The sequence below is a fragment of the Asparagus officinalis genome, chromosome 5 (genome assembly GCF_001876935.1).
Source record: "Asparagus officinalis chromosome 5, Aspof.V1, whole genome shotgun sequence".
Taxonomy (NCBI): Eukaryota; Viridiplantae; Streptophyta; class Magnoliopsida; order Asparagales; family Asparagaceae; genus Asparagus; species Asparagus officinalis.
In genome coordinates, this window is record NC_033798.1 from 62,018,870 (window position 1) to 62,036,432 (window position 17,563).

The 17,563-nt window shown below is 37.8% G+C and overlaps 1 protein-coding gene across 1 annotated transcript in view; it reads right to left on the reverse strand.

Annotated features, from left to right (window-relative positions):
* Nucleotides 1-9,235, reverse strand: part of LOC109841915 (UPF0061 protein azo1574) — a 19,023-nt gene extending 9,788 nt beyond the window's left edge. The window contains exons 1-5 of the mRNA XM_020410838.1: nt 9,101-9,235; nt 7,885-8,001; nt 1,789-1,898; nt 793-849; nt 422-721 (exon numbers count right to left, since the gene is read on the reverse strand). Of these exons, the coding sequence (XP_020266427.1) occupies nt 422-721; nt 793-849; nt 1,789-1,898; nt 7,885-8,001; nt 9,101-9,235 (719 nt within the window). The remainder of the gene's footprint in view (nt 1-421; nt 722-792; nt 850-1,788; nt 1,899-7,884; nt 8,002-9,100) is intronic.

Consider the following 17,563-nt stretch of genomic DNA (forward strand, 5'->3'; position numbering starts at 1 on the left):
ATAAGGCTCTAGCTGCTCTACCATCATCAGTGCTCTCATCCATTCCTAGAGAAAAGGTTGCTAGTAAAGAAGAAGAGTTCTTCAAAATCCTCAAATGCATTCAACTCTCTGGCCTTAGATCAATACGATTTTTTTACAAGAATTGCTTGAGAAGGTTAATGATTGACATATCACGAAGCTCACTGAATAGAATACAGCCATGGAAGGACATGCTCTCTCAGATCTTAGATCAATACGATTTTTCTACAAGAAGTGCTTGAGAAGGTTCATGATTAGCACAACACATAGCTCACTGAATAGAATATAGTCATGAAACGGAATGATAATGCGGTGTGCCCACAGATACCACTACCAATATGTCACCAGACAGAGCATGCCATATAAATCAACCAACAATTTTTTTCAGATTAGTGTGACATACTCATAAAACATGTCTCGGCTGACATATTTCCCAGTTGCAACAAGACAAAGTGCACGTGTAGTAGGGATTCCAAGCCCATGCATTGCCTCGCTGCATAAGAATTCGCGTATACTACTACGAAGGACTGCAAGGCCATCTGCAAATCGACTGTATGGAGTTTTTCCAGCACCTTTGAGTTGCAACTCCCATCGTTCACCTCGTGAATTCAGAAGCTCTCCAAGTGTAATAGCGCGTCCATCACCAAGCTGCCCAGCCCATACACCAAACTGATGTCCACCATAGCATTGTGCATACGGCAATCTGCAAAAGTTTCAATATGCTTCACATAGTAAAAACAAATGGTGACTCAAAAAGAGTATACCCACACATACCCTCCCACCAAAGGCAATGCTCCGGAAAACAGAAGTGGAAAATCTGGTCTCTCAAATCTGGGGAAAAGAAATGAATGTCAGAATAGGTTCAATATCTTCCTGCCTCTCAATGAAGCTCTAAACCGCGTCTATGAAAGAAGAAATAAATTTTTACTAACTACATTACAAATCACTAAAACTAAACAAATGAACAAAATGAATGCCAAATTGACTACATGATCATATGGGACTTCTCCCAGCATTCAATATCTGAAACCTAGGTTAAAAAGCAGAAATGAGAACTAGCCTAAAGATATTGACAGCAGACATGATATTTTAATGTTTAAAGATCTACAAGATACACAAAACTCACTGGACCTGAATAGTCAGAATTGTTTTGGTTGGTTTTTTATGCGCAATTATAACTATTTTCTTCATCCAACAAAGACCAGACAAAGCAGGAAGCAGCAGCGACTAAGCAAAACTCTCTCTAACCTAAAAGGCTAAAAGCAATAAAGAAATGGGCACTTTTTCATATCAAATCATAATATATTTGCATGAAAAGGCCAAGTGCAAAGAAATATAAGGATATAACTAATAGTAGCATGGAAAATGTAACAAGTTGCAATAAAACATAGCCTCGATCAAATAAATGACAAGTTTCACTCTTTCGCAAATACAATGGATTCATCAGTTAAGAAAGGATTCATCCATAAAGAATTTCCATTTACATTATGTGTAGCAGTTTACAGGTTTCTTGACACCAACTTTTTAAGATATTCACCAATTACTTTCACTGCTATTTTAATCACAGAAGGTAATGTTGTTTAACAACAACAAACGTATGCTCAACAAGTTACATCGTCAATTAGAAAAATGAAAATTTTCTATAAAAGGGAAAATCAACAATTCACAGGTATTATAATGAGAGATTCAACTGACAGGACCAACAGTATTCTTGATTTGATAATGTGTTTCCACATGTTCGAAATAGGTCCACATTTTAAAGCAACTTACTCTTGAGGATCTAAATCAAGCAACTTAGCAACTGAATCTGACCACACTACTAGCTTTGGATTCTCCACTTGAACAGAAGGTGACACTTTTGTGTAACAAGCGCGCAGCACCTGAAAATCACATGATAATAGGGGAAATTGTTAATAACTATAGAAAATAATGGCTCCAAGCTCTAACAATGAGAGTGACAGCTTTCTAATATATAATTACATCAATGATGTTATGAAGACCACCAGAATAAAGTATTTCTGATGCAAACCAATAAAACTATAATCAATGTATTTGCCATTATAATACTTGTAAGAAATAAGATTTACTCTTCCCATTTAGCATTTCAGTAAGAGGTATAAAATGCCCAAATGAAGATAAGCAACTTTCGACAGAAATATTTCAGATAAAATATAAGCAGAGAACATTCAAACAAAAGACAAGGATGACAGTAACAACTCAGTCAATAATCTCAACAATTGAATCATTCACCAAACAAAGCTAATCATCGAGACATCACACTTCTTCCTAAATAAGTTGTTTCCAACTAGAACCAAGCATCAACCGACTTAGCCCCATCTAAAAAGACAAAAGATAATAATTATCAGTGCTCTAAAAGGCCTAGATGTGTGTAACTGGTGGCTTAATTGCTTTAACCTTCGAGGCGCTTCAGTTAGCCAGAAGACTCAAAAGGCCCAGGCTGCCTATGTGCTCCTCGACAGACATGGAAGCACCAATCATCTTGCAACCATATCTGATTCAGAATCAAAGCAACACAACTTGTAAGCAACAATCATCTTGCGATCAGATCTGATACAGAATCGAAGCAACCCAACTAGAGTTTTTGGATCACTGAGAAATTAGAAACCAAATCTAATAACTATCCAGATAAAATATGCCTGATCTCAAAGTGAATTAGAAACCAGACCTACTAGCATATAAGTTTCATGTTAGAAAGTTGAACTCTGAAGTTTCCAGAACATTGAGAATTAGAACCAAAACTACTATCTAGATGAAAATGAAATGTTATCTGGACTCCAAGGTGAATTTGAAACCAAACCTCTAACAAATAAGTTCATCCTTGAAGCTTGCACTTTGAAGTTGTCAAATAAACAGTTCAAGCATCATCCAGAAAATCGACTGTCAACTGACCTTTGACCTAAGTTGCATGGAAACGGGCACGGGTACTGGCACGGATGCAGGTACGGGTAGGGGACACGGCAAAATTGTAAAATGTAGGGTACGGGGACATGACTACATATATATATTGAATTAATAATGTACATGAAATAAAAAATTCCTGCTTCATGTGTCATTAGAATTAAAATCCCGATTACATTTTTTAGTTTCTTTTATCATATTGATTATTGTGAATTGTAAATTACTAGACATCTAAACGACCCATTAACTATATAGTTTTGAACTTGGGTATGGACTGAAACGAACCCGACCCGTATCTCATTAGTTTCAAAAGACGGATGTGAAGTGTAAGCTCTACGTCCAGGAAGTCTTTGACGTGTGTTTTAAATTAACACATATATCGTATAATTGAGTACATGTAATAAATGCATGCATATATTCAAGAAGTGTCCATGAAGTTTGGGTACGGGAAAATGTTGAGTACGTGTCCGGTACGGGTACGGCTTCATTATAGAAGTACCCGGGTAACATAGCCTTTGACCCACTCTTCACTTGATTCATACCAGCTGTGTACTTACAGTTTGAAATCCAATGCAAATCCAACGGAAAAAAAATCCAGTCATACTGAAATGATAGTTCAAGTTGACAGGAGAAACTGAAATATGAAATAAATCAAATAATAATATCAGACATTTATGTTCCGACACCAGATTCCTGACTAAGATAAATGCTCTTTACTGAGACGCTTGCTAAGAAAACCTTAAGGCTAAGAGGGAGCCTACCTCAGTCTGACTCTCTTCCCCTCCTGCATACTCCCTTTAAAAGAGGGAGTTGTGGAAAACTTTCCAAGGACTATATTACCCCTATTCTATTTTGATATTACATTCTAATGATAACTAAACTAAATTAATTATCTAGTCATTGTTAATTAACTATATTATGTCACTTTAAGTTTGCATAATTTGGTCCCTAGAACTTCCAACGTTATTATAAAACTCTATATCATATTAATTATTAGTAATGTATAATAATATATTAATAGATAATTGTATGTCAATGAAATATTTATGGAAAGAGTAGAAAATATAGGATTGTCCTAAAATTATGCCATGAAACTCATATAGGAAAATTACAAAGAGCATTCTTATGTTTAGGTAACAAGACAGAAGCGGTACAAACATTAAATTTTAGAAAACATTAGGATATTTAAGCGCATCAAGATACATTATCTAAAATTTTTAAAAAAATGCAGTAAGATACAAGTGGAGGTATATAAGTATAATTTTGGTAAACTACAAGGTATTTAACTTCAGTTAAGCTTACAAAAGATTTAAAACATTTGCTATCCACAAATAATAGTATATGATCCCATTGATAAATAATATTCATCATATAATATAAGACCAGATGCTTAGGTTATATTTATATAGTAGAGAAGATGTGAAAAAATTAAAGCATCATATTTTGAATGAATTTTAAGATTTTGAATTATTTCCTGAAATTATTTACTTCGCTTAGAAAATTTTAGAAGAGACTTTTGAAGTACTACTATAAAGTGTTGGACATAAAATAAATATTAAAAATATAAAATCCATGATGTCAGGGTGTAAAAATCAGGGATATGTATGTAATACTGGGTGTCATATGAGCTAATATTCATACATAACATGGCATTGTAATATGTAATCTAACATATTAATAAATTTTAAACATAAGAATATACATCAAGATATATGCTTAAGATTTGGGAGAGCCTAGAGTGAAGAGATTTGGAAGAAGAATTATGGTCTTTGTGGGTTTTGCAGGTTCCGATTTTGTTTCCCAAACACAATCCAAACCCTAGCCAACAATCAAATCAAAAATGACATGATTTTCTCAATATCTTCAAAGGGATATATCGGCCATATTTTCGATAACGGTCGATATTTTAAAAAATCAACAAATAAAAGAAAATAATATAAAATATTACCGAGATAAAATCTTTAACCCGATATATTGACCGATATAGCAATATATTGGTCGATATTTAATAGAATGCCTATAAGAGCAAATATGTAAAGGTTATTTAGATATTAGTTTCTTGATTTTAAATATCCAATGATTCTATGTTATTCCTACAATTTTTTAAAATTGCTCATAATTTTAAGGACTATTATTAAATTATTAAAATTTTGAGGGACAAATTATAAATAAGTCATATTTAAAAGAAATGTTAATTTTTTAAAAAACCCCCAACTATGAGGATTGTCTTAAAAAACCCACTCAACTGATTCAATTTGACCAAACCCCCTCATTTTGTGAGGTGTTATAAATAACCCCTCTTAATTTTGATGCAATTTAGAAAACACCTCTCAACTATAGCATATTTCATAAAAACTCCCCTAATCTTTTACGCTTCTATCAACAAACCCCATCAATATAGTTACTTCGATATGTGATTTGGACAAAATACCCTTTCAAAGAAAGCACTTTTAATTAAAAAGAAACCCCAACCGATAATAAAAGGATCACAACCAATTCATAATTCTTTTTCTCTCTATATCACCTCTTTTATCTGGCAAAAAGCCAAGGTAATTCTTTTATGATTGATTGATATTTTAGTCTTTCCAAGTCAAGTATTTGTCACATAATAGATAAGACACGTCACACATTGATGTTAGTTTTGAGAGGTTAGGTTTAAGTGAGAAAAGTTCACTGGGGTTAAATCAATTTTTTTAAGTCTTACATAGTTTTACGGGAGGGGGGGTTTCCATGCCCTCCATAGTTGAGGGGGAGTTTTTTAAAATTAACTCTTAAACAAAAGCACAACTTAAGGTACATGTGATATTAATTTTGGAGTTTATAGCAAGTCTATCACTCAATGAACTAGTTTGGGTTATTTGTCTTTAAATTTATCCTACACATCAACTCTAAAAATCTTTTGTTATAAGAATCTCTAAGAGAAATTTAATATTTATTTGGGATGGGTATATGATCTTTCTGATTCCCCTTGTCTTTCATGATTTGTAATAAATTATTAGACAAAGTAAATTAAGTTGTCATTTTATATTGCTCATATTCTTATAAGTTTATAAAGCTCATAGCTAGGATATAAGTATTACTGCAGATATTGTATTCTTCTAACTCCTTGAGCTAAAGTTATGGATGTTGTTTGACATTGGATAGATATTAATTATTTTATTAAAATACAATCAATATGAGTGCATAATATGTACAAATCATCCTCAAACTATATTTTATAATTTTTTGAAACTAGAAAGTAATCGTTTTGACAGATCAATTAGTAGTTGGGACGATGTAAAAAGAGTACAACATCAGATTTTGGAATTGATCACATAATTTATATTTTCTTTCTTGATTGAATTTGCACATTCTAACTTAGAAAATTATAAAAAAAATTCTTGAATATCTATAATACTCGATCGCCAGATAAAGAACAAGTGGAAGTAAACAATAGGTGGAAGTGATTTTTTTATAACTAACAAAATCCTTAATGACTTGATAAAACCTAACATTTTCCTTAATGAATTCAAGAATTTATTTTTTATTAATAATAATAGGTTTTCCCCATATTGGTCCCTTACATCATTAATATTTTGAAATTATACATTTAAATTACTAATTAATCTTAAATCATTAATATTTGAAGGCTTTAAACATCGATATTTCTCTGGAAGACAAAATGTTAAAATCACACATGGAAATATCCAAAAAATTTAATATATTATGATAATTATAAAGTTTTTGCAACAATGTTATAGTTAATAAATAAACTTAAAGTAAATAATTATAATATTTGACCACGTGCAGTGCACGTGCATTCCACATAGTATGTACGTATGTGTATACATATATACACATATATGTGTGTAAATATATACACAAACACACATATATATGTGTGTGTGTATAAAGATCTATGTGTGTGTGTGTGTGTATGAGGAATATGGGTATGATTGGTACCAAGCATAAATTTTATGCTTGGTAGTGAGGTGGCATATTATCCTCCACTCATTCAAATGGGGGGACCATATTCACATGGGTTGAATGTGGTCCCCCCAATTGAATGGGTGGATATGTGAATGTGGTCCCCCCAATTGAATGGGTGGATGAGAATGAGACACCTCACTACCAAGCACAAAATTTGTGCTTGGTACCAAGTATACCCATTTCTTTCTCTCTCTCTCTCTCTCTCTCTCTCTCTCTCTCTCTCTCTCTATATATATATAGGAAATCAATCCCATATTTGTTTACTCACAATACCTCTTATCTATACATTTAAACTATGCTATGGGCACCAACGTGGTTGTTGCAAAGTATTTGAAGCAGAAGTATCACAATACACTAAATATATCCAAGGTGCACATATATGAGAAGTACATCAACATTACAGAATGTAACATCTTCACTAACATGCATCAAGCTAGTGTATCTTTAATACACTTATTAGGTTAATATACAGAAGAGTAACTTGAACCCAATCATCTTTTCAATGATATGTTCCTATTTGTTTAAATCTAACCAGCGTCCAGTGAGTTAGCATCTCCATTTGATCAAGTTACGTATTTGTTAATACCAAATATTATGGATATTAAGTTAAATGTTTGAACACTAATAACATCTCAGTTTCATTTACATGTTCTATCAGATCTATCAAAAGATTCAAAAGACAGCACAGACATTTGGTTACATCACTCTCCCTCCGTCTCCATTCTCTAGTAATCTATCCAAACACAATTGGTTACATCACACCCACTTCCTCTCCTCTCCCTCCCCTTGGGTTTAGTTCAATCATCCCCCTCCCCTACCCTCTTCTTTATCCAAACCGACCGTAAGATTCTCCAATCTAAAAAAGTCAGGTAGCTCTAAAAGATTAGTTCTTTCCTTTCCCCAAAATCGAAATCCAACACCAAAGGTAATCATCTTATTTAGATCGATCTATAGGCCAAAGATATTCAGAAAGACTACCTCTCTGGGAATCGTATCGGATCTCGGATCCCCCGGCAGCTCCCTAACAAACGAGTGATCCCAATTCAGCTCCTCGAGCTTCAACCTCCCCCCCGAATCCTCGCTCGGTCGTTCCAGCTACCCGGCCGTAGAACTCGCCGGCAGAGCGCCGCCGCGCCGTGGAGTCCATCTTGACAGACAACGAGAACCTCCGCCTGGTTGTCGGGGATCGAGAGAGAAAGGGGAGGCGATTCGAGCAGCAGCGGCGAGGGAGAGAGGAAGTGAAGCGGAGCGAAGAGAGAGAGGGCGAGAGATTGAGGAGCATGGTTCGGGCTGGGGTTCGGTTCAATTTGTAGGTTTGTTGGATGAAGCGAGTAGAGAGATGTTGTGGGGAGCCAAAGTTCAGGTCAAAGGGTGGCGTGGATGATCGACGTGCTTGTGCCGTTCGTTTGCGGATTGGTTTGCGGGGATTTGGACTCGTTCGGCGGGTTAGGTCCGCTAACTGGGTCGGATTTTGGCTGTTACATCCGAATCCAGCTCGAATATGGGTTGAGCTTCGGTGTAATTGCAGGTTCCAATATGTCTCTCACGGTCTTAAACTCGACTCATGTGGCTTTATTATTATTTTTAAAAAAAGAGATCGTGATGTTAATGCTTCTTAACCCTTCCTGAGTGTAGGATTGGGATCATCTACTCATCAATAGTAGCTCCTGATATTTGTTAATGCATCTCCACCTTTTATTTTGTGGGACTATCTTTCATTTTGTGTTTATCCACAAACAAAATGAAAGGTGGAGATGCATTAGCAAATGTTAGGAGCTACTGTTGATGAGTAGATGATCCCAATCCCCTGAGTAGGATGGTTCAAATTAGGAGTCACGCATTTGAGTAAGGTTTTCTTTTATCATAAAAAAAAACTGAACGCGATATTTATTAGAGGAAATTAGTATGAATTTATTGTGTGGATATATTAGTAAGAATTGTTTCAAGTGCAAACTCAAAGTAATTTGGTAGGTGTTATAGCCTGAAAATTATTTAGTATTGACCTCCCTTGAGAAACTAACATGTGTCATGCACAACGCTTAATCAGACTTGTGTATAACTCGGAAGACTCGAGCTGCCCATGTGGTCGACTCTATTGGCCGATAACCTTCGTAGCCGAGAAAAAGGCGGTACTTATCCTCCAACCCAACCAATCGCCTCTACGAATAACCTACACTCGGCCCATTGTATCAACCGGCAACTTGCGTAGCCGACTGCAAAGGCGATGTTTGTCGGCCATCAGCCGGACGACTGAAGGGGTGGTAGTTTTCTTGAACCCCACGCCGACAGCTGCCTGCTCTTGCATTAAATGCTCTGAAAAAGTTATCATTGCTCTAGTCCCTAAATTCTTTATGACATATCAGGCACCGTCAGTACCAAGCAGCTGCTATCGCTTGGCACTAGCCACCTGGATGCTCCATCTTCGTCAGTGGCCGACACCTGTCAGCTGTCTGTCGAGTCAGCTGCCTGCCTAAACTCGGCTCAAGTTACTCATCTGCCTTTCTGATCCTCTATAAAAGGGAGACATGTAGCTGAAGGTAAGGGGTACGGGTTTTTAGACATAGCTTTGAAACTTTCTTCATCATCTCATAATTTCCCACTCAAGTTCATATATTGACTTGATCGTTGGAGGAAACACCGGAGAACCCAGTTCCGGCCTCTCACGAGTTTTCTTGTGTAGGAGAGGGTTGCACGCTCCCGAGCCAGCCATTTGAAGAAGCTTGATGACCCTAACACTCTTCTAATCCACTCGTAAAATCCCCTATTTAATAACTGTTATCAATAGTTTGGCGCCCATCGTGGGGCCATCATCCTTCTTCATATAAGATGTCTGATTCTGAGCGTCCTGGTCGAACTTTCGACTCCTTCCCTGAAGGATCGCATGCGGGCTATGTCGCTCAAGCCTAGTTGGAAAGAGTCTACGCGGAGGATCTCGCAGTCTCTCCAGCAACAATTTGCTGCTTTCACCACTGATCTCCTCAGTCGAATTCCTTCCCAACAACCCTCATCATCTTTCCTTCCTCCACCTTCAGTGGGTCAGCTATTTGTTCCACCACCTCCTAGGCCTGCAGCCCGGGCTGGACAGCAAGAAGATTATGTTGAGCGCGTCGCTTCCCTGCCTCGTCAGCAAGCTCACTTTGTGGCTCCTGTTAGACCCTAATGCCACTAGGAAAGAACCGTTACAGATAGCCGTTATAGTATCAATCGACCGACGGGTTCGATCAGTCGACTGATGAGCTGACCGTTACAGTGATGAGCTGACCGTTACAGATAGCTCACAGCTCATCAGTCGACTGACGACCTCATCAGTCGACTGATCAGTCGACTGAAAAAAAAATAAAAACTTTTTGCAATTCCAGGTAATTTTTTCAGTTGACTGAAAACTTGCATCAGTCGATTGATAACATAATATCAGTCTGAAATGAACAGTAAAACTAAACTTTAAACCTCTTTAAAAAATAGCAAATAAATTCAAAAAAATATAAAACTTTGAGGAATGCTTGTAAACATGAAAATGAACATGTTACAAAAGGAATTTTTTAGATTGCATTACCCATTTGTGAAAACTCATCATTTTGCAAAACTAGTCCAAAAGATGAAAACTAAACATACATGTTTTTGACAAAATGACTTAAACAAAGTTTTGAAAACTTTCCAATAGATTTATAGACTTGATAAAGATGTTTTTGACAAAATGACTTAAACAAAGTTTTGAAAACTTTCCAATAGATTTATAGACTTGATAAAGGATATGAAATATTGTTAAACAAAGTTTTGAAAACTTTCCAATAGATTTATAGACTTGATAAAGGATATGAAATATTGTTATTAAGTCTATAATCTAAAAACACAATATTTTTCAAATACAATAGAATATGAAACAAAAGAATATGTATATGAATATAACTATTGTTTTATATCTATGAAGCTAAACCAAAACAATTTATCCACATAGAAAAACAAATATGTATGTATATAAATATCTTTTGCTTGTAAAAAATTTTGTGGATACAACAAAAACAAATAAACCATTAAATTGTGTGTGTGTGTGTGTGTGTAATATTGAGCTTGAAGTATGAAACACACAAGTTATAAACACCTAAACTAAATATACCCAAGCTTGATAGATCTTCATTGAGCTCTTCTTGGTAAACTTTGCGGATGAAGCTTGATCTTGGATCTTGACTTGAAATGTATTGCTTCATACCAATATTTCGCCAACCTCCATTGGATATGATCGTGAATGCTCGATTTCATCCATCCTCTAACACATTGTTTGCCTAGAATAAATAAAAAAAACACAAATACTAGATAAACAATATTAGTTGTAAATTGTTTGTTAAAACATCATCAAAATAAAAAGGCCAACAACTCCTTCTCAACACTACCAGCCATATGTGGAAACAATGGGTAGAAGCCCTAGTTTCGGTCATGAGGGTCAAGAGCATGCCGTTGGCACCGCCTCACATGGTCCTCAACATCTTCATGCCACTCTAGGCCCCTCGACCACCAATATTGCGTCTGGTTACGACCGGACCTTCTAACCAATTGCAAAGGCCATTGGAGGGAACACTCCTCTTGCTGACTCCATCATGAACGTCACGTGTGAGAAATTCAAGATGTCATATGTGGAGAAGTATAAGGGTAAAGGAGATCCAGCTAAGCATACTCAGAACTATTATTATGACATGATGACCATGCTGCAAGCTCTGGAGCCCATCATCTATAGGTATTTTCCCATCACCTTATCTGGAAGTACTAAGCTATGATGGAACTCTTTACCGAAAAGTCCATCAGTAGCTTCGAATAGCTTAGCCAAAAGTTTATGCATCACTTCTTGGCCAAACACCAAGCAAAAGCTACATCCTCATGTCCTACTTCAGATGAGACAAGAACCTGGAGAAAGCCTCAGGGGCTATTTCAAGAGGTTCCAGACTAAGAGATTAGAAGTCGATAACCCTAGCAGTGTGGTCATCATGTCCGCTGTCGTGGCTGGCTTGGAGAGCAACGAGTTGGCTGACTCACTCGTTAAGAAGCGAGTCACAACCTTCGAGCAACTGATGACTAAAGAACATGGATACATGGATGTGGAGGGCACCCGAGCCTACAAGAAGGTGGCCAGGACGGCTGAAGCAGCAACAGTGAAAACCACTAGCAGAGGATGACCCCTTACCCAGAAAGCAGGCAGAAATGGGTCCTCCTGGAGTTGACCCCAGGCCAAGTAAAGTCGACAAGAAGGATCGAAGGACAGAATTCACCAGAAAGCTGGCCCCCACTGCTTTTAACACCTCTCTCTCTCATAAGCTCTCTAGATAGTCTAAATAGAAGGGTTCCTCAATTCCAATCCTCCTTGTATGAAGTCGGATCCTTAATCACAAACATCAAACAATATTGTCGATATCATCGGGATCAACACATCCTTATTTATCTCGGGCCAAGTCAAGCAAGAGAGGATAGAGTCAGCCTTGAAAACCCACATGAACTTCTCCTTCCAATCTTTGTTCGAGCCGGGGGCATTCGACACCAACTTGAAGCTGCCAAGATTTCGAAGATAGAAATGGCCCTCATTCTTCACCATCTTAACACTGACCAGATGGCCCAACATGTGCAAGCTCGGCTCGACACTGACCCGATGGCTAATCACCACATATGCAACCAAAGTAACAATTGAGTTTGACTTAATTTGTGACGGGACACCCTCAAATGCTTCACAGACTTGGCGGAGGAATGGATGGAGTGGCAATCAGAGCCCATACTCCAAGTGTTTAAAATAAATTGGTGTCTTATCTCCACTGTGATGATATACGACCTCTGATCTCTTTAGCGTTGAAAAGTGAAAGAACAAGGAAGCTCAAATCGATCAAAGTATGCACCAAGCTCAGTTGCTCATATCTTTGAGCAAAATAAGTGGAGGAGATCGATCCTCATCTCGTTACAGCCGGCGATAACAGAAGCAAAAGCCATTTCTGATTATCAAAATATTGATCGGAGGATGTTTGGTGCAGAAATCTAGGATTTTTAAGAATTTGGATGCAAAAATTTTGTAAAGTGAAACCCCATCTCCGAAATGAGTTATATATAGGTTGAGAGTACAGACGCGTGTCGAGATCAGAGCGGTCGACTCCTTCAAAAATAGACGGCTAAGATTAACCTCGGAAGTCGAACCAACCGCACAAGAAGGGAAGCATGATCACCTCAATTGAAACACCTCTCAGCTCAGAAGTCGAAGTGAAGATGGTGCATCATATCCGCTGACGTCAGGAGATCGCTTGAACAGTCGCATGTCGCTTTCCTCATAAATGCAACATCAAGAGTTACCAACCGACAACTGTTCAACTTTCACCCGTACTCGGTCAGTCGAGTTCAAGTGAAAGGGGACCACTATTATGGCCTGAAGATAACTTAGTGTTAACCTCCCTTGAGAGACTAACACTGTCACGCCCCGTTTCCCAAAATACCAGGGAATCGGGACGCGAACAAGCCCGCGACGTATTAGATTGAGAAGAAATATACACTATTATTTTTTTCTTTTCTTTTCTTTTCAATCCAATACGCTAAGCGTCTAGAAATAAATACAATACGAAGTCACAGGTCCCCGATCACAATAGCAAGAATATAAAGACAACTCAGAATAAAGAATAGACATATCATCAACAGTAAATCATCCTAAACATAAAATATGGGTCCAACATACCCTTATTACAAAATAATCCAACTAGGAAATAAGAAATACATAGTCCATAAAGAAAATACTGTTAAAATACTAAGTCCAACATCAACTAAAGAAAAGTACGGTAAAAGAGCTTTAATGTCCAACTACTACTACGGAAGAAAACTGCTACACTTCAGCTGGTTCTTCTACTCCTTCTACAAGACACCCCTGCTAAGAATCATCTGGCTCATGTACGATTCCGAACTGAGGCTGTCCGTCTCCTAAATCTGACGTACACCCAGAAAATAGGAGTACATCAGCGTGTGTAACACACGACAAGATCCCCCAAGGCAGGAACAAATACAATAGCGGTAATGATAATATATGCGTGGTCAATGCGATAACAGAAATAGAAATAGAACATGTGATGATAGTAATAATAATAGAGGCGTGCAACTGGAATACTAATAATCAGATGAAACCAAAAATCAACCAAGTAACAAGATCATGTAGGTAGCGATCAGAAACCATCCAAGCAACAAGATGATACAATAGATGGAATTAATAATTAAAAATCTACAACTCGAGACGTAGTACGTTGAGCAAAATAATCCAAACAAGGAAACCCTCATATATATACCATATGTCTCGAATTGTAAATCATTAAATATTAATCCTGATCTATGTATGAAAAGAAACACAACTGGCTTACGTCTCACAAGAAATCATACTTAGCCAAGAATCGAGGTCATGTAACTAGTCATCCTACACAGGTCACTGGCTCATATTATCGGATAACTGATAGATCACAAATCACAAATATCCCAACTCCTCAGACCCACCCCGGTGACTACACAAACTTCACCGGCGTGAGCCCGGAATACAACCCCAATCACAAATATCTCAACTCCTCAGACCCACCCCGGTGACTACACAAACTTCACCGGCGCGAGCCTGGAATACAATCATAATCACAGATATCTCAACTCATCAGACCCACCCCGGTGACTACACAAACTTCACCGGCGCGAGCCCGAAAAATACATCAACAATCCCAACCGCTCACATGGACCAAGACTTCTCACCCCAATTCTCGTAATTCCAGATCAACTACACACGAGATTCTAGATCCTAACTATGTCATACAGGTCACTATAGTCATGTACTTCTCATGATTCTCAATATGGAATAATAAATGTAATTACGCTAAGTGTCAAGTCATGAAGTGTGAACAGAGGTCGTGATCACATGCAAGAAACATACAAGAGTAAAGCTACTATTAACAATGCAAGATGAAACTACCATTAACAGATGTTTTGCACACGAAAATCAAAATCTCAGTTATTAATTCCAAGAATAATTTCCTTTAAAATTATCTCTCATTATAAAAATCTAAAATAATTCTTTTTCTCAAAACAAATTCTTTTTAAATATTATAAATTCTCTAAAATAAATCCATTATCAAATTAAATTCTTTTAACTTATTATAATTATTCCAAAAACACTATTTATCACATATCAATTATTTAGATCAATATTCTTCAGCAAACAACCCACGTAGATAAATACGTCACAAATATACTATGTAAATAATTTATAACATGTATAGAATTCAGATCTGAGCAAGAGGGATCTTGCCTCGGGGTTCGTCGAACGAATCGACACTGACGGTACGGGTCGGATCGGACGCGGAGGAGCACGGCGTCGGAAGGAACTCCGGCGAGGGCTGCGGGATCTCGGCGACGCTCGTCGGCGACGAGGAGGCGGACTGGGACTGAGCACGGCACGGTGGCACGATGATCAGCGTCGGGAAGAGAGAGGGGAGAGGCGATGGGGGAGGTCGCTGGAGGTTGGCCGAGGGAGGAGGAAGCGGCGGAACCAGCTGGCAAAGGGGGAGGCGGCAGGGGCGGCCGCGCGGCGCGAGGGCCCCTGCTATTATGCCTCAGGGCGGTGGAACTGGTGGGTGGGTGGGGGAAGTGGGGTTGGCTGGGCGTGGAGTTTGGGCGTTTAGTCGGGACCTGCATGAGAGAGTGGGGGGCGTGGCCTGGTAGAGTTCTCGGCGGCGGCGAGGCGGGCGACGAGGAGGCGGTGCAGGGAGGTCGACGGGCTGGCAGGAAGGGAGCAGGCGGAGCTTAGCTTGGGCTCAGGCGGCGGCCGCAGGGCCTGAGGGAGGCGCGGGTAGCGCTGGTCCAGCGCGGGGGTGGGTGAGGCGAGCGGAGCGAGCGTGGAGGGGCTGCACGCTTGCTGGCGAGCGGCAGGCTGGGGAAGAAGGCCTGCGTCTGAACGAGGTGGACGGGTCGGAGAGACGAGCTCGCGGCGAGCGGTCAGAAAAGGATGAGGTGGTTGGCGGGCGTGATGGGTTTTGAGGAGAGAGGGAAAACGAGAGCAGAGGCGGCAGGGAAGAGATTGAACAGTAGCAGAGAGAAAAATTTATATATAAAATCAGGAAAAATAAATATCTCCTATATTATTCAAAAAATACGCAACATGTTAATGGTCAGATAATATAGGAGATTTAATATATCAAATAAATTCCACATCTACCAATAAAAATAAAATCCTAAACATGAATATCTAAGCCAAAAGTAAAAGAGAAAAGAAAACTTATAGATATTGCGATAAGAGGGTTACTAGTCTCTTGCAGACAATCTCCTATATTTATCTTCATCTTCATCTTTATCTCATCAACTAATAAGACTAGAAAAAGAAATTATGAAGAGATAAAAGATTTTTTTAATTAATTGAACAAAATTACAAATTTTGGAAGGTCTTATTAATTAAAAGAGTAATCATACCTTTCACAAATGGAGCTATTAGCAAAATTTTCAACACTTCAAGCTTCTCCACATTCATCCTTAATTTAAGCCTACAGTAAACATATAAGAACGCATTGATTTTAGCTTAAACTCCAAAGGATTTAAATCTTAGCCAGCAAAACAAGTTGTAATTACGAATCATTGAGTGGTCAATCAGTTGACGCCAAATCGATTAAACTATTAAAAAATTTAAAAAATAGAGATAGGGGCTCTGTCTCTTGCGGAGAATAAGTAATTTTTTATATATTATATGTTAAATATTGCCTTCCGGATTGGAAAGATATCACTTTTGTAAAACCCCGAAATTTTTGAATGATATATTAAATGAGGTTAATTAGATATAATGGATATTAGTATGATAAATATCATTAAATGGTATATGAGTATAAATACTATGTGTTTTGGAGTATGAATGGTTCATATAATGAGAGAGAAAAGAGTTAAAACATGCAGCAATACCAAATACTCTTAAAAAACTGGAAATACCCTAAGTCCGGTCGACTGCGCAGCGGTTGAAACCGCGAGCAAGTCGACCGCGAAACCTGGCAGAGTATTTTGGAATCTTGTTTTGAGTTGGTTTTCGGATTTTCTAAATCCATATTTGTTTTTGCCTGATATAATATATAATATATATTATAATGAGTTTTTCATGAGCGTTTTTCTCAGTTTTTCCTAAGATACCCTAATAGTCACCAATCCCTCAACCCTAGTTTGATTTCTTGGAGAAGATTTGGAGAGCTTTACGAGCGGAGATTTGCTTGGTTGTTGGCTTTGGAGTGGAGATTTCTTTCAACACTTGCTTCTAAAACGTTTTTCGACAATCTCAGGTGAGTATCATCTCTGCTAATCCTCCCAGTTTCAAAAGCACTTTTAAGTAGATTTAAACATGTTTACAGAGGCCTAAATGACTAGATTTAATGAATAAAAGACAACTCATTTGTATTATTATCATATAAAGATTAGGTCTTTTCATGCTAAAAAGGGTTGAGAACAAATTTTTACGGATGTAGCTTAAGATTCTAAAGATGATTTTAAAATGTGGTTAATCTAAAGAAAGAAGTTTGATTCATCGTTTTGAGTTTTATGCATGTTTTAGGGTTTTGAATCATCAAATATATATGAGCATAAATCAATGGTTATGATATGTTGATTTTGTTTCGCAGATAGTTTCTATCTGCTGTAACATATT